Genomic DNA, 19,647 nt, shown 5'->3' on the forward strand with positions numbered 1-19,647 from the left:
TTATGGAAAGGTGTCAGTGGGAAGAATAAGTGAGTGCACACATGCAGCATCGTCTAGTGCAGGGTGAGAGGGAACTTGTTCCTAGCAGAGAAGTGACATGTGCTGCTGTGGCTGATGTATGTGTCATGCTGATACTGCAGCTGTTTTTTTTTTCTCTCTGTCTCAGATTTGACAGCTTCCCATAGTAGTTCTGCTGTTTCAGTCAGTAAACTTATATTTGTCTGCACCTCCATGCTTCCCCCTCAGTCTCTACCTTGCTTTGCTCCTGTTGGCTGCCCTAAATCTCTTTAGCCAACCTCACACCAGAATCGTATTCAAAAGCATCAGCTTGATTGATTAGATGATTCATAGCTAATCTTGTTCTTCCCAAATGTCAGGATTCCCCCTTACAGGTCTTACACACCTCAGTATACTGCACAATGTACACCTACATTGTGTTTGTACATGGTTTTTGTGTATTTGTACTCTGGAGTGTGTGTATATGGGTTAGGGGAGTTTGTTATGTTAGGCATTCCCTTGGTATTCATGAAAGTGGTAATTTTGCTGTACAGTGGCTGGCTAAACAATAAATATGTAGTGAATATTTGGTGAGATGCTTTAGGGGGCCCAAAATAAATTCTTGCACCGGGGCCCTGTAGACATTAGGTCCGTCACTGTTTTTTACTATGCGATGCCGTGCATTGCATTAAATATTTATGTACTTAAAAAAAAAATATATATAAATAAATTTAAAAGTCAACATTTATTTAGTAAATTAAATTAATCCACAGTGGAGGAGTATATTTTTATTAGTACTGCTTAGGTCCAGTTTCAATTTTTTTTATTTTTGTTTATTTTTTTTTAATGATTAGCCCATAACATACATTGATTTAGTTGTTTTTTTGGATGTTGAGGTGAAGAGTGAAATTTACGGGGGGAGGGGGGGTTTGGGCAAGAAAATGTTTGCCCAGGGTCCAGTTAATATTAAAGACGGCCCTGCTGGAGGGAAGCACAGCATACATAGGGTACTCTGCAACTTGCCTAAATCTGGCCCTGTGCCACTGGGTGTTTTCAGGAACTATTATATTATTTAATAACCATGCATTTATATGCAGCCCTAAAGGTTTTTAAAAATACTGATCCGCAGTCCCCATGCGTTAGGAAGTCGGCCAGTTTTCTTCCATGAATCCTGATACCTTCAAGGTCATAAACCTGATTGGTGGTGCGGGTACAAAACAATGGTGCTAGTAAGTGTGTGGGTGGCATGTACAGCTTACTCACATTCCCAGGTGAGATAGGAATGTTTTCTCAAGAACTTAAACAAACACAGATCAACTGCCTACCCACTGATCATACTTCTCACAGAGTATGATCTGATTTCAAAGAATGAGTATAGGTGAGAGTGAGAGTAGCGCCTATAGGCTATCTGTTTAAATGGTGACTTTCAAACACAAATAATATTACGATGTATTCAGTCTGTTGTTCTAACATACAAATAGCATTACTAACTTGGCACTAATAGGTAACCAATATGAGTATCTTTGTTTAAAAAAACAATAAAATATTTAACAGCTCAAATCTTTAAAAACAATTCTAAAACCAATATTACTGACACCGGTGTCAAATTCTAACACTTGATATGTTTACAATTTCATTTAAAAACAAATGTTGCCATTTGTAATAAATTTTGGGGAAACCTAAATGTTACCATTAAACATGAACCAGGAGTAGTTAAAATAATTGTGTAGACTTATTTCTCATATAATGGCAGTTTGTATATGAAACAAGTCTTAGATCAGGGATTTGCCCCTATATAATTACGTCCTGTGATAAACCCAAAAGTTGTTGTTACAAAGTAGATGAATGTGTAGTATTGGTTGTATTAAATCATAGGCAGTTATTATATCTTCGTAGCACTTATTTGTGAATATATTGCACCTTCGATCCCAAGACTACTTTCTTTAGTGGTTGTATAGTACTCACTGTTTCTTCGACTTCCTCCTCCAGTCTGCACGCTCCTGTGCTCAGACAATATACATCAAGAACCGGTTCTTCGGTAATTGTATAGTACTCGCTGTTTCTTCGGCGTCCTCAGCCAGTCTGCACGCTCTTGCGCTTAGACGTTGCATGTTGGAAATTACCAATCGTTGACGGTTTCTTAGAGTGCACACTCTTTCCAAAAATACTTGTAAGTCTTCAAACTCCTACCGCTCCATTCTTAGAAATATTTACAACGTGGCGCTCCTGAACTGAGACCCTGGATTTACTCCCATAACTACAATGTTGAAAATATTTCTAAGAACGGAGTGGTAGGAGTTCGAAGACTTACAAGTATTTTTGGTAAGAGTGCGCACTCTAAGAAACCGTCAACGATTGGTCATTTCCAATACGCAATGTCTAACCGCAAGAGCGTGCAGACTGGCTGAGGACGCCGAAGAAACGGTGAGTACTATACAACCACTAAAGAACATAGTCTTGGGATCGAAGGTGCAATATTCACAAATAAGTGCTACAAAGATATAACAACTGCCTATGGTTTAATACAACCAATACTACACATTCATCTACTTTGTAACAACAACTTTTGGGTTTATCACAGGACGTAATTATATAGGGGCAAATCCCTGATCTAAGACTAGTTTCATATACAAACTGCCATTATATGAGAAATAAGTCTACACAATTATTGTAACTGCTCCTGGTTCATGTTTAGTGGTAACATTTAGGTTTCCCCAAAATTTATTACAAATGGCAAAATTTGTTTTTAAATGAAATTGTAAACATATTAAGTGTATCAAGTGTTAAAATTTGACACCGGTGTCAGTAATATTGGTTTTAGAATTGTTTTTAAAGATTTGTGCTATTTAAATATTTTTATTGTTTTTTTTTTTAAAACAAAGATATTCGGATTGGTTACCTATTAGTGCCAATTTAGTAATGCTATTTGTATGTTAGAACAACTTAGACTGAATACATCGTAATATTACAGGGAGTGCAGAATTATTAGGCAAATGAGTATTTTGACCACATCATCCTCTTTATGCATGTTGTCTTACTCCAAGCTGTATAGGCTCGAAAGCCTACTACCAATTAAGCATATTAGGTGATGTGCATCTCTGTAATGAGAAGGGGTGTGGTCTAATGACATCAACACCCTATATCAGGTGTGCATAATTATTAGGCAACTTCCTTTCCTTTGGCAAAATGGGTCAAAAGAAGGACTTGACAGGCTCAGAAATGTCAAAAATAGTGAGATATCTTGCAGAGGGATGCAGCACTCTTAAAATTGCAAAGCTTCTGAAGCGTGATCATCGAACAATCAAGCGTTTCATTCAAAATAGTCAACAGGGTCGCAAGAAGCGTGTGGAAAAACCAAGGCGCAAAATAACTGCACAAGGTGTACAATACTCAGACATGGCCAAGGTAAAAGAGGCTGAAAGACGACCACCACTGAACAAGACACACAAGCTGAAATGTCAAGACTGGGCCAAGAAATATCTCAAGACTGATTTTTCTAAGGTTTTATGGACTGATGAAATGAGAGTGAGTCTTGATGGGCCAGATGGATGGGCCCGTGGCTGGATTGGTAAAGGGCAGAGAGCTCCAGTCCGACTCAGACGCCAGCAAGGTGGAGGTGGAGTACTGGTTTGGGCTGGTATCATCAAAGATGAGCTTGTGGGGCCTTTTCGGGTTGAGGATGGAGTCAAGCTCAACTCCCAGTCCTACTGCCAGTTTCTGGAAGACACCTTCTTCAAGCAGTGGTACAGGAAGAAGTCTGCATCCTTCAAGAAAAACATGATTTTCATGCAGGACAATGCTCCATCACACGCGTCCAAGTACTCCACAGCGTGGCTGGCAAGAAAGGGTATAAAAGAAGAAAATCTAATGACATGGCCTCCTTGTTCACCTGATCTGAACCCCATTGAGAACCTGTGGTCCATCATCAAATGTGAGATTTACAAGGAGGAAAAACAGTACACCTCTCTGAACAGTGTCTGGGAGGCTGTGGTTGCTGCTGCACGCAATGTTGATGGTGAACAGATCAAAACACTGACAGAATCCATGGATGGCAGGCTTTTGAGTGTCCTTGCAAAGAAAGGTGGCTATATTGGTCACTGATTTGTTTTTGTTTTGTTTTTGAATGTCAGAAATGTATATTTGTGAATGTTGAGATGTTATATTGGTTTCATTGGTAAAAATAAATAATTGAAATGGGTATATATTTGTTTTTTGTTACGTTGCCTAATAATTATGCACAGTAATAGTCACCTGCACACACAGATATCCCCCTGAAATAGCTATAACTAAAAACTACTTCCAAAACTATTCAGCTTTGATATTAATTAGTTTTTTGGGTTCATTGAGAACATGGTTGTTGTTGTTGTTGTTGTTGTTGTTGTTGTTGTTGTTGTTGTTCAATAATAAAATTAATCCTCAAAAATACAACTTGCCTAATAATTCTGCACTCCCTGTATTTGTGTTTGAAAGTCACCATTTAAGCAGCCTATAGGCGCCACCCACACTCTCACATTCCCAGGTGGGTAGGAGGGGGCAGCTGCAACTTTTCATGGTAGTTTGTACCAGTACTGCTGTATTATGGATCCTAGTAGGTTTGTCTTTGTAGTAGCTAGAATTACCCCCTTACTTGACCCTGCAAAAATCTCTAATATGAGGGATCGCCTATAAAGAGGTGAGAGCAGCAGCCATTCTGATGTGGTCATAAAGGGGCTGCTGATTTGGGCTGGCCCACCCAATGTGTTCAGCTAGCTCCCAGTAGTGCATTGTGATACCAACATAATACTGCAATTTGTTTTTTTTTTAATAGAAATAAATTGGAAAGTTGTTTAAAATTACACGCTCTGTTAGGAATTAAAAAAAAATTGGTTTCATGTCCCTTTAAGAAGCCACAACATTGGACTAGATGCATATCTGTTCTGTATCTGTCCTTGTAGAGTGGCTAAATTATCAGCATGAAATAAAATCAGGCTAGTAACTCTTTGAGATAGGTAAAAAAAAATTTTTTATTTTGTTTGGCTGTACACAAGTAAATCCATTAACATGTTTAATTTTAATCAATGCACTAATATATTCACTTGTCTTTTTTTTTTTTCTTCTTTTGCTGTAGCTACCAATGGATATAAAATATGGGGATCCCAAAAAACATTTTATTGCATTTGGGCCCCCGTTGTATTATTTCCAATACGTAATGTGTTATGTGTAACATTGTTTCTGTATTAAACTGGGGTACAGTGATGAGTTGTTCCAGCTCCTGGATCATCTCCTAACGTTGTGTCTTATTGTCTCTCTCACATTTTAGATCATCCTTCTTCTTGCTGTGCAGCTGTTAGTAAAAAGATGACTGTTACGTACACAGCCCGTGTGGCAAAAGCCCGGTTTGGAGGCTTTTACAAGCTCTTGTTGCTATGGAGAGGCAGCATCTACAAACTGTTGTACAAGGAACTGCTGGTGTTTTTCCTCATGTATCTGACCCTCAGCATCACATACAGGTGAGATGAGAGCAATGCTCTGGGAAGGGGTTAACAGATTCTTGAAATACCATTGATTACAATGCAATAACACTGAATTGCAATCTAGTGAGTATATAAAATGAGTACTTTTAAGTTTCAAAAGCAAATAGGCATTTTTTTTTTTAAAACTAGCAGGAAGTGCATTTCAGTTTATAAGGACGGAATGCTTGCTGGCTAATAAGCAGAACCCCTATTGTTTAATTGGCGAACAGTGACGTGCATCACAAGCATAGATTTTTTTTTTTTTTTTTTTTTTTTTTTTTAAATCTACTACTCATTTGAAGTTCAGACTAAGTGCTATTGCATTGTCTCTTTATCATGCGTTTGTTGATTTTGCAAATCTACTGTATTTACTAGTCCTTTAATGTGTATCACATAAAGTGAAACGTAACCTGTTTGATATTCCCTCAGGTTCCTTCTGTCAGAGGAGCAAAAGCTTTATTTTGAGAAAGTTGCCATTTACTGTAATAACTATGCAAGTCTTATTCCGGTTTCATTTGTACTGGGTAAGTTGCTCTATCGTCTGTCACTTCACTTTATTTAGTGTTCGCACTCTTTTTTTTATTTTTTTTATTTTTTTATTTTATGGTGGAACTTAAAGGAACAGTAAAGTAATAATTCAGACATTTAAAATTTAGACAGAACATACAATTTTAAACAACTTTCCAATTTACTTCCATTATTTAATTTGCTTCCTTCTCTAGTTATAATTTGCGGAAAGGTTTATCTAAGAAAGCTGAGGAGCAGCAAAGAACCTAGGTTCTAGCTGCTGCTGATTGGCTGCTTATATATACCGTTTGACATTGGCTCACCCATGTGTTCAGTTAAAAACCAGTTGTGCACTGCTGTTCCTTCAACAAATTATACCAAGAGAATGAAGCAAATTTGATGAAAGTAGTGAACAGGAAAGTTATTTAAAATTGTATGTTCTACCTAAATCATGGGAGAATTTTCTTTGGGTTTCATGTCCCTTTTAAAGGGACATAAATGTTGAAAATAAAATGATCTAATGTGTTAGAATATTTTATTGCGCTATTGCTGGCTGTGTTTAACTTCTTCAAAAGGGTTAAACAAATAGTCAACGTCTGCTCCAGAGCAGCAAGGCACTACTGGGAGCTAGTGGAACACATCTGTTGAGCCAATAACAAAAGACAAATGTGTGTAATCCCCAATCAGCTAGCTCCCAGTGGTGCATTGCTGCTCCTAAACCTACCTAAGTAAATTTGATAATAGAAGTAAAATGAAACTTTGTTTTTTAAAAAAAAAACAAAAAAAAAACAAACATATTTTCCATGACAGTTTGTGACCTTTTATTTTCTCAATGTTTAAGGCGTGAGTGTGGATGCAACTCTCATCCCATATAAATAAATAAAATGCATTTAACCAGATAAATATGTTTGGAGACCAATATATCCCATCAAATGTGTACATACACTACTACAACTCCTTCCCCCTCCCTACAGGTCTGTTAAATTCATGCCAATTTTATGTCATTCTGATGTTTATCAGAAAGCAGATTAACATTTTAAACAAATAATGAGCCATTCAAAATATTTTCATACTGTTATTTTTTTTTTGTTATTAAAAGGAATGAATAGATTCTTATGCAATTTAATGCAAAAGATTATGGTTTCCAGGTTGTTACACTTACTATGTATATTTGGAGCATCCATTACTCCCTTGTAGCTGTTAAAAGATTCCTCGCTTCAATAACTTAAACTCTGACTCAGTGTACGTCTGTCGACCTAGATAAAGGCTGAGATTAGGCAAAAAGGGGATCTTTTTTAATCTTTTTGACTCTTTTTATAAAGCATATTTTAAGAAAAAATCCTGAGTGCCAGTTTACATGGGATGATTATAATGTATGAATAAAAATATCCCCTTTAATGCCATATTGTTCTCTTGCCTGCTCATGTCCTTGCTTTCGCTCACATAGGTTTTTATGTCACATTGGTGGTAAACCGCTGGTGGAACCAGTATCTCTGTATACCATTCCCAGACCGGGTCATGTGTGCTATTTCTGGAACTGTGCATGGAACAGATGAGACGGGACGACTTTACCGGCGCACCCTCATGCGTTACTGCAGTCTGTCAGGTCTCCTTATCTTGCGGTCTGTCAGTACTGCAGTCTTTAAGAGGTTCCCAACCATAGACCATGTGGTTGAAGCAGGTGAGCAATAGAGTTTGTTTTTTTTTTTGTTTTTTTTTTGTTTTTTTGTTTTTTCCTATTACTTTTTAGATCTGTAATTAGTTTTCTCAATTTCTGGATGTGCAGTATGAAAGTAGGCAATATATAGGTTTTAGGTGGTGTGTGTTGTTGTTGTGTTTTTTTATATATATACTGTTACTGGGCCCATGTCTCTTATTGGCTAGTGTTTAATTCCATTCATATACTGGTTGGTGAAATGAAACTCTCATTCCCAGGGTTTATGACTCGAAACGAGAGGAAGAAGTTTGAGAATCTCCGCTCCTCTTACAATAAATACTGGGTACCTTGTGTGTGGTTCTGTAATCTGGCAGCACAGGCAAGAAGTGAGGGACGAATAAGAGATGACCACACTTTTGAAATGCTCATTAAGGTAAGAAAATATTTATTTATTATCATTTATTTGTATAGAGCTGCCAAATTCTGTAGCGCTGGAATATCTACATAATTTAAGACTCTGGGCATTGCTGTTTAGATACTTGAAAGTTAACAGGATCTATGACAACTGGCAGCATGGATGTAATAGTTTGTTTGTTTTTTTTACACCAGGAGCTCAACACATTTCGTGGTAACTGTGGAATGTTGTTTCACTATGATTGGATCAGTGTCCCACTGGTTTATACTCAGGTAATAATATCTTGGATAAAAGTTCTTGTTCCTCAGCATGTATGGATCACTACCCCAGCGTCTGTTTCTAATATAACTTCTCTGTAACCCCTCGCTGTCAGTTATATTTTTGAGATGCATTTATCATGTTTGATATCTCTAACAGGTGGTGACAATCGCTGTATACAGCTTTTTTGTGGTATGTCTGATTGGACGTCAGTTCCTGGATCCAGCTCGAGGCTATTCTGGTCATGATCTGGATCTCTATGTCCCGGTCTTTACCCTTCTTCAGTTCTTCTTCTACGCAGGATGGCTTAAGGTACAGTGGTGAAACCCAATTCAATCTACTGTGCTTCAAACCTTTAGCAATGTATACAATTCTAGCACCCATACACACTTAAATTACATAGTCCATTTTGGACCTCAGTGGAAATTTTAATGTAAAACAAAATTTTTAGCATCATAATTTTAAACCTTTCTCTCCAAATCTAATTGTTTTTTTTAATGGCTTTGACTGCTCACCTTTGCTTATTATAGTGCAGCTATAGGATAATAATAATAATAATAATATTCCAAGAGTTTCACTGTTTGTAAATCAGATCTCATGAAGGTGATATGCAAAACAGCTAGGCTCGTAGGCTTACATGCTAAGGGGGTTCAAGGTGATAACTAAAGGAGGAAAGGAACTTGGATAAGAAAAGGTTAGTGTATAGTGTCTGCATCCCTGAACAGTAGAGTCTTAAAGGAGCGCTTGAAAATTAGGGGAGAGTCTTGTGGAGCGAGGCAGAGAGTTCCAGATAATAGGGGCCAGTCTTGAGAAGTCTTGTAGACAGGAATGTAAGGAGTTAACAGGAGAGAAGGAGGTCATGAACAGAGCAAAGGGAATGGGAGGGAGAGTATCTGGAGATGGTCGGTGATATAGGTGGAGCAGAGTTAAGAGCTTTAAAAATTAGTCAGGATTTTGTGTTTTATTCTGGAGCTTAGAAGAAGCAGATGAGGAGCGACATGTAAGGAAGATGAACCTGGCAGAGGCATTTATTATGGATTGTAAGGGAGATAGATGGCAGGAATTGGCCAAAGACTAGATGTGGGGAGTGAGAGAGTGTGACCCCAAGAAATCGGGTTGGGGTAATGCTTTTGTTATAAATGGAGAAAGTTGGGGGGGGGGCAGGGATTTTAAAAGAAGGGGGGGAAATAAGGAGCTCAGTTTTGGAGAGATTTAGCTTAAGGTACTGAGAGGACATCCAGGATAAAATATATTAGAAAGACAATTGGTGATATCAGTTAGTAAGGAAGGGGATAGGTCTGCTGCAGAGATGTAGGTATTATCAGCATACAAATGATATTGAAACCCATGGGACTGTAATAAGGAGCCTAATGTATAAACTGAGAAGAGAAGAGGACCAAGGACAGAGCCTTGTGGTACCCCAACAGAAAGTAATAGTGTCTGAGGATTGCAGTTTTTGTGGAGTGTTGGGGTGAAATCCAGATTGCAATAGATCAAGGAGAGAGTTTAATCTAAGGTGACCAGATTTTTAAAATGAAATCCGGGGACATATTTTTTTTTTTTTTTATTGGCAAATGGTAAAAATTTTTTAGCATATTTTCCTCAAATGATATATGCAGTGTATCTGGTATGGGTTTATGCAGTGATTGTATGAAATATATATATATATATATATATATTTATTTTCCACACATACAAGTATACACATGTGCGTGCACACATACTCTCTTCCCTCCTGACCTGCGTGCTGCCTGGTATACACTGGGACAAAGTGATGTTATCAGGACGATCACTTCCTCCCAGCGTTTGGCTGCAGTACAACAGGAGCCGGGGACAGTCTCTCCTCAATCCGGGGACTGTGAACGTTTGGTCACCATAGTTTAATGTGAGGTAATGTGATAAATGTGTATATACAAGCCTCTCCAGAAGTTTTGAGGCAAAGGGGAGAAGGGAAATAGGGCGGTAGTTGTATAGGGATGATGGATCGAGAGAAGATTTCTTGAGGATAGGTGTAATTAGTGCATGTTTAAGGGATAAGAGAGGTATTAAAATGTGTAAGGATAGGAGTAAGAGAGACGGAGGGCAGTAGTTTGTGAGGGGATGGGATCAAGGTGAGAGGAGGATATAAGAATTCAAACAAAGGAAGCGGATTTTTTCATCAAATAGTAAAACATAACAACTTTATTGAAACAATATTAAAAAGGTTCCATAGCCACCAGCACAAAAACAAATAACAGCTGGTCTAGGAGGATATAAGGGCAGAAACTTATTTTTCAGTAGCAGGAGAGTAGAAACACCAGAAAGCTGTGAATAGTGTTAGATGTACAGGAACTCCTCTATTCACATACCAAAAGAGTTACATAGGAAAGGAGAAACACCAGAAAGCAGTGGATAGTGTTACAGATCTTGATTAGATTTGTGCATTTTTTTCTGCATTAATTTGATGGCTAAACAAATGAGGAAAATAGCCATAGTCAGTCACTCGGCTGCATTCACTTAATTTCAGTGCCAGATTAAAGTAAAGCGCAACACACATCTCTCTACAAATAGGGACATTTGTGTTTTGCACTTTTATTCTAATAAATCTGACTCCAGAATTAGTTGAATTTCTTAGACTGCAGTCATTTTCTGCATTTGTTCCACTAGCAAGTGACAAAATAATGCACATATACTCTAAATATGCACAGAGTTTGAGCGTTAAAGGGACAGGAAACACTGAGAATTTTTGTTGTTTAAAAAGGTAGATAATCCCTTTATTACCCATTCCCCAATTTTGCATAACCAACACAGTTCTATTTCAGTTCTTTTGACAGACTTGCATTTTTAGTCAATCGGTGCTGACTCCTAGGAGCTTCACGTGCCTGAGCTCAATGTTATCTATATGAAACACATGAACTAATGCCCTGTAGTGGTGAAAAACTGTCAAAATGCTTTCAGATTAGAGGTGGCCTTCAAGGTCTAAGAAATTAGCACATGAATCTCCTAAGATTTAGCTTTCAACTAAGAATACCAAGAGAACAAAGCAAAATTGGTAATAAAAGTAAATTGGAAAGTAGTTTAAAATTACATGCCCTATTTAAATCATGAAAGATTTTTTTTTTTTTTAGTTTACTGTCCCTTTAAGTCCTCACCCTCTTCAGAATGATCTTATGGTTTAATTTCTCTCTCTTACAGGTGGCAGAGCAGCTCATTAACCCTTTTGGTGAGGATGATGATGACTTTGAGACAAACTTCTTGATTGACAGAAACTTTCAGGTAACATCTAGTCATCATTGAACTATTTCTGATCTTTATAACCACTTTACAACAGTTATATTTTTTTCTTTTCTATTTTTCCTACCCTTTTTAGGTGTCCATGCTGGCTGTGGATGAAATGTATTCTGACATTCCGCTCCTGGAGAAGGATCGTTATTGGAATGATTCTGACCCTCGCCCTCCATACACTGCAGCTACATTATTCCAGAAACACCATCCTTCCTTTCAGGGTTCCACATTTGACATGGCGTAAGTACCTTCGAGAAGGAACTCTACAATTTTTTTTATTTATTTATTTTTTTATTTTCCACTACCTTGCATCTCCCTTTGGGAATTTTTAGATGGTAGATTGATAGTCATCCTATATAATAAATGGCCAAGTATGTTTGTCAGATGCAGTCATGCGCAGTAGAGACTGCACGTGACAAACATACCTGGCCGTTTGGATCCTGGCACAGAGCAAGGCTGAAGCGGAGTGTCAGGGGCGTGGCTGGGTGCGGCGATGGGTGCGGCGAGGGGCGCGGGTGGGTGTCGCCGGGCGGGGTGCCGGAATGGGGGCATGGCCAGAGAGGCAAATGGTTTGAAAGACAGAAAGCCAGAGAGGGAGCAAGAGAGGGGTGGAGAAGGGCCAAAGAAGGGGTGGGAGAGAGAGCCAAAGAAGGGGTGGGAGAGAGAGCCAAAGAAGGGGGGGGGAGAGAGAGCCAAAGAAGGGGTGGGAGAGAGAGCCAAAGAGAGAGGGGGGGGGGGGGGAGAGAGAGCCAAAGAGAGAGAGGGGGGGGGGGGAAGAGAGAGCCAAAGAAGGGGTGGGAGAGAGAGCCAAAGAAGGGGGGGGGGAGAGAGAGCCAAAGAAGGGGGGGGGGGAGAGAGGGCCAAAGAGAGAGGGGGGGGGGGGGGAAGAGAGAGCCAAAGAGAGAGGGGGGGGGAAGAGAGAGCCAAAGAGAGAGAGGGGGGGGGGAAGAGAGAGCCAAAGAGAGAGGGGGGGGGGGAGAGCCAAAGAGAGAGGGGGGGGGGAGAGCCAAAGAGAGAGGGGGGGGGAAGAGAGAGCCAAAGAGAGGGGGGGGGGGAAGAGAGAGCCAAAGAGAGAGGGGGGGGGGAGAGAGAGCCAAAGAGAGAGGGGGGGGGGGGGGAGAGAGAGCCAAAGAGAGGAGGGGGGGGGGGAGAGAGAGCCAAAGAGAGGAGGGGGGGGGAGAGAGAGCCAAAGAGAGTGGAGGGGGGGGGGGAGAGCGCCAAAGAGAGGGGGGGGGGGGAGAGAGAGCCAATGAGGGGGCAGAGAGAGCGCAAAAGAGGGGGGGGGGCGGGAGAGAGCGCAAAAGAGAGGGGGGGGGCGGGAAAGAGCGCAAAAGAGAGGGGGGGTAGAGAGCAAGGGGTGGGACCGCTGTACTGCAAAAAATGGCCCGTGTACACAGGCTTTAGTACTAGTACCTAATAAAGGATAACTTTTATTATGTAAATCAATTATTCTCCCCTTTCTGTCCACCATTGTTTCCATTCCTTATTAATTTTGCATGCCTTTTTGTCCCTTTTTATTTTCTATTCCTCTGATTTTTGTGTTCTTTCTCTTTCAGATTGCCAAAGGATGACATGCAGTACCAGCCTCTTGATGACATAGAGGAGATGAATGAGGATACACTTCCCCGGTCTTTTCCGCTCCTCTCACGTTTACTTCCAGGTGTGGGGCCCTCACCATTCTCCTCTTCCAGCGCCCTTTCTACTATGTTTGTGCCTCCTGGAAGTCGTACAACACTGATCAAACGTTCCAATAGCTCTACCTCAGATTTGTCTGGCTACCCTTTTCAGGATACTGCACAAGACCCCACTGCCAAATCTCTACCTCCAGAGACAAAGGTTCCTGAGGCTCCTCCAAAACCAGTTTTCCGTGTTGAGTCATTGACTTCTGATTTATCTACCAACCAGCCAGAGGTAACTCTTGTTAACCTTCCTGTTGAGGGAGAAGCTGAGGCTTTATGTGAGTCACCTTAGAAAACTTGGAGAGGAATGAACATGAAAGACTCTCTGGTTTTAATTAAATTGTCACATGAAATGGCTGGCCCATTAGGTTTCTGTTCAGGACAGCAAGACAATTTTTTTTTTATTTAAATCTTGCACAATCGCACTTCAATGCTACCCTTAAATAATACATTTCTAATTAGGGCTGCAGATTTGTGACATTTTTATTTTACTAAACCGGAAATAATTTCTGAAGTAATCCCTTCTCAATGTTATCTTCAAATTTTTAATTTTTTTTTCTTTTTATCCAATAAAGTTTTTTTTTTTTTTTTTTTTTTGTAAATTTTTTTTGTGTGTTGGAACTTTTTGTTTCTAGAGTCATTGCAGGTTAATCTCATTCAGCACAATTAGATTGATTTCAGTGTTTCTTTTTTGATACAGATAAATCAATGTATTCACACTAAATAGGTTTTATTAATCAGTATTGATTTGAAAAGAAAGAGGGGTTTAACCCTGAACGCAAGCATAAAAAAAGTCAATCATGAGTACTGTATGCTTTCCTACTGGTTTTGCTAAGGCTGTTGTATATTCACATCTGTACTAAAGCTGGGATCATATGAAGAAGGGAAGGGGGGGAGTTAGCAAATTCTCTCCCTAAGAAAATAGTCACATTAGACCATGTACACGCCATCATTGTTACTTTTCATCAGGATTAAAGTTAAAATTTAATTGACAAAAAATATCTTGTAACAAAATAGGACAAAAAAAAATAAAAACAAATTGGACTGCTTTACTTAGTGGCTTTAAAAACAAGACCTATTTTAACTTACTGTAACCTAAATATCTATCTTTTTGCTCCAACAGTAATGAGGACTATGATTTATTGGAAAGAGTCTCAGTTGAATTTTTTTCTCTTCTTCTAGAGAGACCTAAAATAGGAAACCTAGCACTGCAAAGTTTCTATCCCTATGGGCGTGTAAAACCCCACAGAAGGTAGTTTTGTTTTCTAGCCAAACACAGAACAGGGTCCTAGTGAGTGCTACATTGTGGATGGGGCCAATATATTGAATTTATAAGTAATGCAGAAATAGTCTTGTTGTCAAGAAAGCCTCATAATGGTACTAGTCTCAGGAATGTCAGATTGTGTGTATGGTTCCTGGCCAGATACACATTGTACATTTCTAGGAGGCTGTAAAATAGTGCATGTGGAGCCAACTGGCATTTATGGCAGGTCTGAAAAAATTCATTTTTCTCTTGTAAAGGTGTATCCAGTCCACGGGTTCATCCATTACTTGTGGGATATTCTCCTTCCCAACAGGAAGTTGCAAGAGGACACCCACAGCAGAGCTGTCTATATAGCTCCTCCCCTAACTGCCACCCCAGTCATTCTCTTTCAACTCTCGACAAGATAGGAATTGTAAGAGAGACGTGGTGACTTAGTGTAGTTTTTACCTACAATCAATTGTTTGTTATTTTTAAACGGTACCGGCATTGTACTGTTTTACTCTCAGGCAGAAATTGGAAGAAGAATCTGCCTGGAGGTTGATGATCTTAGCGGTTTGTAACTAAGGTCCATTGCTGTTCTCACACATAATTGAAGAGTATGGAAAGAAAACTTCAGTTGGGGGGACGGTTTGCAGATTACCTGCTTTGAGGTATGTTCAGTATATTTATTTCTAGAGAGATAAGGTCTAGAAAATGCTGACAGAGCCTTGTATATTTGAGGTAAGCCTGATGCAGTGATTTAACGACTGGGATCATGCTTACAAAAAAGGGTAATATTCATGTTAATACTCGTATTACTTAGTGTCAAAACGTTTGCATGGTTTATAGAAAAAACGTTTTTTCTCTGAGGGTGATAAATCTTTATTTGGGTCCTAGTTTTCCACATGGCTAGTCAGATTACTCCTAGGAGTACTTTTTTAAGGCCCTCTGACATCGAGTGCATGGTGGGAGGGGCCTATTTTCGCGCTCTAAATGCGCAGTTGATATTCAGACTGAGACATCCAGCTTCCCTAAAGGAGTCCTCTCGCATCTAGGACCACTATAGAGGGTTTTTTTCCTGTAAAAAAATCATGTTTAAGGGCAGGTAGGAGCCACAGCAGAGCTGTGGCAGTGTGTTTGACTGTTTAACGGTTTTTCAAATCTGGTTTGGGGCCTAAGGGGTTAATCATCCATTTGCAAGTGGGTGCAATGCTGCTTTAGTCCCTTATACACACTGTAAAAATTTCATAGTTTACTACTTTTTAACACTGTTTTGCAGTTTATGTGGTAGTTTTTTTCTCTTAAAGGCACAGTACCGTTTTTGTTTAATTGCTGTTTCACATTTATTAAAGTGTTTTCCAAGCTTGCTGGTCTCATTACTAGTCTGTTAAACATGTCTGACATAGAGGAAACTCCTTGTTCATTATGTTTAGAAGCCATTGTGGAACCCCCTCTTAGAATATATACCAAATGTACTGATATTTCTATAAGTTATAAAGACCATATTATGGCATTTAAAGATTTATCACCAGAGGTTTCTCAGACTGACAAAAGGGAGGTTAAACCACCTAGCTCTCCCCATATGTCAGAACCTATATCTCCCGCTCAGGTGACGCCAAGTACATCTGGCGCGTCCAATGCGTTTACCTTACAAGACATGGCGGCGGTTATGACTAATACCCTCACAGAGGTATTGTCCAAACTGCCAGGGTTACAAGGAAAGCAAGACAGCTCTGGCGCTAGAACAAATACAGAGCTTTCTGACGCTTTAGTAGCTATGTCCGATATACCCTCACAATATGCAGGAGAGCTTCTATCTGTGGGTGACATTTCTTATTCAGGGAAGGCGTTACTTCAGTCTGACTCTGAAATGACAGCGTTTAAATTTAAGCTTGAACACCTCCGCTTGTTCAGGGAGGTTTTAGCGACTTTGGATGACTGTGACCCCATTGTAGTCCCAGAGAAATTGTGTAAAATGGACAAATACTTTGCAGTGCCTGTTTACACTGATGTTTTTCCAGTCCCTAAGAGGTTTTAAGAAATTATTACTAAGGAATGGGATAGACCAGGTGTACCGTTCTCTCCTCCTCCTGCTTTTAAAAAGATGTTTACCATAGATGCCGCAACACGGGCTCGTGGCAGACGGTCCCTAAGGTGGAGGGAGCAGTCTCTACCCTAGCTAAGCGTACAACTATCCCCGTCGAGGACAGTTGTGCTTTCCTAGATCCAATGGATAAAAAATTAGAGGGTTTCCTTTAGAAAATCTTTATACAACAAGGTTTTATTCTCCAGCCTCTTGCATGCATTGCCCCAGTCACTGCTGCAGCGGCTTTCTGGTTCGAGTCTCTTGAGGAGGCTCTACAGGTGGAGACCCCGTTAGATGATATTCTAGTCAGGATTAAAGCTCTTAAGTTAGCTAATTCCTTTATTTCTGACGCCGTTTTTCATTTAACCAAGCTAACGGCTAAGAATCCTGGTCAGCTGACGTTACTTCAAAGTCTAAGCTTCTCAACATCCCCTTCAAAGGGCAGACTCTATTCGGGCCTGGACTGAAGGAGATTATTTCTGATATTACTGGAGGAAAAGGTAACGCCCTTCCTCAGGATAGGTCCAACAAATTAAGGACCAAACAGACTCATTTTCGTTCCTTTCGAAACTTCAAGAGAGGCGCAGCTTCAACTTCCTCTAATGCAAAACAAGAGGGAAATTTTGCCCAGTCCAAACCAGTCTGGAGACCTAACCAGGCTTGGAACAAGGGGAAGCAGGCCAAAAAACCTGCTGCTGACTCTAAGACAGCATGAAGGAGTAGCCCCCGATCCGGGACCGGATCTAGTGGGGGGCAGACTTTCTCTCTTCGCCCAGGCTTGGGCAAGAGACGTCCAGGATCCCTGGGTATTAGAGATTGTTTCCCAGGGATATCTACTGGACTTCAAAGCTTCATCTCCAAAGGGGAGATTTCATCTCTCACAATTATCTGCAAACCAGATAAAGAGAGAGGCATTCTTACGTTGCGTTCAAGACCTACTGGTTATGGGAGTGATCCACCCAGTTCCAAGGGAGGAACAGGGGCAGGGCTTCTATTCAAATCTGTTTATAGTTCCCAAAAAAGAGGGAACTTTCAGACCAATCTTGGATCTCAAGATCCTAAACAAATTTCTCAGGGTCCCATCCTTCAAGATGGAGACTATCCGAACCATCCTACCTATGATCCAGGAGGGTCAATATATGACTACCGTGGACTTAAAGGATGCTTATTTCCACATTCCGATACACAGATCATCATCAGTTCCTCAGGTTCGCCTTCCTAGACAGGCATTACCAGTTTGTGGCTCTTCCCTTCGGGTTAGCCACGGCACCAAGAATCTTTACGAAGGTTCTAGGATCCCTACTAGCGGTTCTAAGGGCACGAGGCATAGCGTTGGCTCCTTACCTAGATGACATTCTGATACAGGCGTCGACTTTTCAAATCGCCAAGTCCCATACGGACATTGTTCTGGCATTCCTGAGGTCTCACGGGTGGAAGGTGAATGAAGAAAAGAGTTCTCTCTCCCCTCTCACAAGAGTTTCCTTCCTAGGAACTCTGATAGATTCAGTAGAAATGAAAATTTTTCTGACAGAGGTCAGGTTCTCAAAACTTCTAACTTCCTGCCGTGCTCTTCATTCCACTTCTCAGCCGTCAGTGGCTCAGTGTATGGAAGTAATCGGCCTAATGGTAGCGGCAATGGACATAGTTCCGTTTGCCCGCCTACATCTCAGACTACTGCAACTTTGCATGCTCAATCAGTGGAATGGGGACTACACAGATTTGTCTCCTCGGATAAATCTGGATCAAGAGACCAGGGATTCTCTTCTCTGGTGGCTATCTCGGGTCCATCTGTCCAGGGGAATGAGTTTCCGCAGGCCAGAATGGACTATAGTGACGACAGATGCCAGCCTTCTGGGCTGGGGCGCAGTCTGGAACTCCCTGAAGGCTCAGGGTTTGTGGACTCAGGAGGAAGCCCTCCTTCCGATAAATATTCTGGAACTAAGAGCGATATTCAATGCTCTTCAGGCTTGGCCTCAGCTAGCTGCGGTCAGGTTCATCAGATTTCAGTCGGACAACATCACGACTGTAGCCTATATCAACCATCAGGGGGGAACAAGGAGCACCCTGACAATGTTGGAGGTTTCAAAGATAATTCTATGGGCAGAGGTTCACTCTTGCCATCTCTCAGCTATCTATATCCCAGGAGTAGAGAACTGGGAGGCGGATTTTCTAAGTCGGCAGACTTTTCATCCGGGGGAGTGGGCGCTCCATCCGGAGGTATTTGCCCAGCTGATTCAACTATGGGGCAAACCAGAACTGGATCTCATGGCGTCTCGTCAGAACGCCAAGCTTCCTTGTTACGGGTCCAGGGATCCCCAGGCAGCGCTGATAGATGCTCTAGCAGCGCCCTGGTCCTTCAGCCTGGCTTATGTGTTTCCACCATTTCCTCTGCTCCCTCGTCTGATTGCCAAGATCAAGCAGGAGAGAGCTTCAGTGATTTTGATAGCTCCGGCGTGGCCATGCAGGACTTGGTATGCAGATCTGGTGGATATGTCATCCTTTCCACCATGGACTCTGCCGCTGAGGCAGGACCTTCTACTTCAAGGTCCCTTCAAACATCCAAATCTTATTTCTCTGCGTCCGACTGCTTGGAGATTGAACGCTTGATTTTATCAAAGCGTGGTTTTTCCGAGTCGGTCATTGATACCTTAATTCAGGCTCGAAAGCCTGTCACCAGGAAAATCTATCATATGGTGTAAATATCTTCATTGGTGTGAATCCAAGGGTTACTCATGGAGTAAAGTCAGGATTCCTAGGATATTATCCTTTCTCCAAGAAGGATTGGAGAAGGGATTGTCAGCTAGTTCCTTAAAGGGACAGATTTCTGCTCTGTCTATTCTTTTTCACAAACGTCTGGCTGAGGTTCCAGACGTTTAGGCGTTTTGCCAGGCTTTGGTTAGAATCAAGCCTGTGTTTAAACCTGTTGCTCCGCCATGGAGTTTAAATTTAGTTCTTAAAGTTCTTCAAGGGGTTCTGTTTTTAGTAGCTATCTCTTCGGCTCGAAGAGTTTCGGAGTTATCTGCTTTACAGTGTGATTTCCCCTTATCTG

At 40.8% G+C, this 19,647-nt stretch overlaps 1 protein-coding gene across 1 annotated transcript; it reads left to right on the forward strand.

The window, feature by feature from the left end:
- Positions 1–5,311: 5,311 nt before the first annotated feature.
- On the forward strand, positions 5,312–13,862 carry BEST2 (bestrophin 2). The gene is made up of 9 exons (XM_053716031.1): positions 5,312–5,486; positions 5,919–6,013; positions 7,444–7,677; positions 7,932–8,086; positions 8,263–8,340; positions 8,486–8,638; positions 11,501–11,581; positions 11,676–11,830; positions 13,147–13,862. The coding sequence occupies exons 1-9, from the start codon at positions 5,335–5,337 to the stop codon at positions 13,559–13,561; spliced, it is 1,518 nt and encodes a 505-aa protein (XP_053572006.1). The 5' UTR covers positions 5,312–5,334; the 3' UTR covers positions 13,562–13,862.
- Positions 13,863–19,647: the final 5,785 nt, after the last annotated feature.

The sequence above is a fragment of the Bombina bombina genome, chromosome 6, assembly GCF_027579735.1.
Source record: "Bombina bombina isolate aBomBom1 chromosome 6, aBomBom1.pri, whole genome shotgun sequence".
NCBI classification, from domain to species: Eukaryota; Metazoa; Chordata; class Amphibia; order Anura; family Bombinatoridae; genus Bombina; species Bombina bombina.

Excerpts from the sequence above, each read along its gene's own strand:
- BEST2 (XM_053716031.1), top strand. The coding sequence starts at position 5,335 with ATGACTGTTACGTACACAGCCCGTGTGGCAAAAGCCCGGTTTGGAGGC. Across the intron at positions 8,087-8,262 it reads CTTTTGAAATGCTCATTAAG|GAGCTCAACACATTTCGTGG; the intron begins GTAAGAAAATAT and ends TTTTTACACCAG. Across the intron at positions 8,341-8,485 it reads TCCCACTGGTTTATACTCAG|GTGGTGACAATCGCTGTATA; the intron begins GTAATAATATCT and ends TATCTCTAACAG.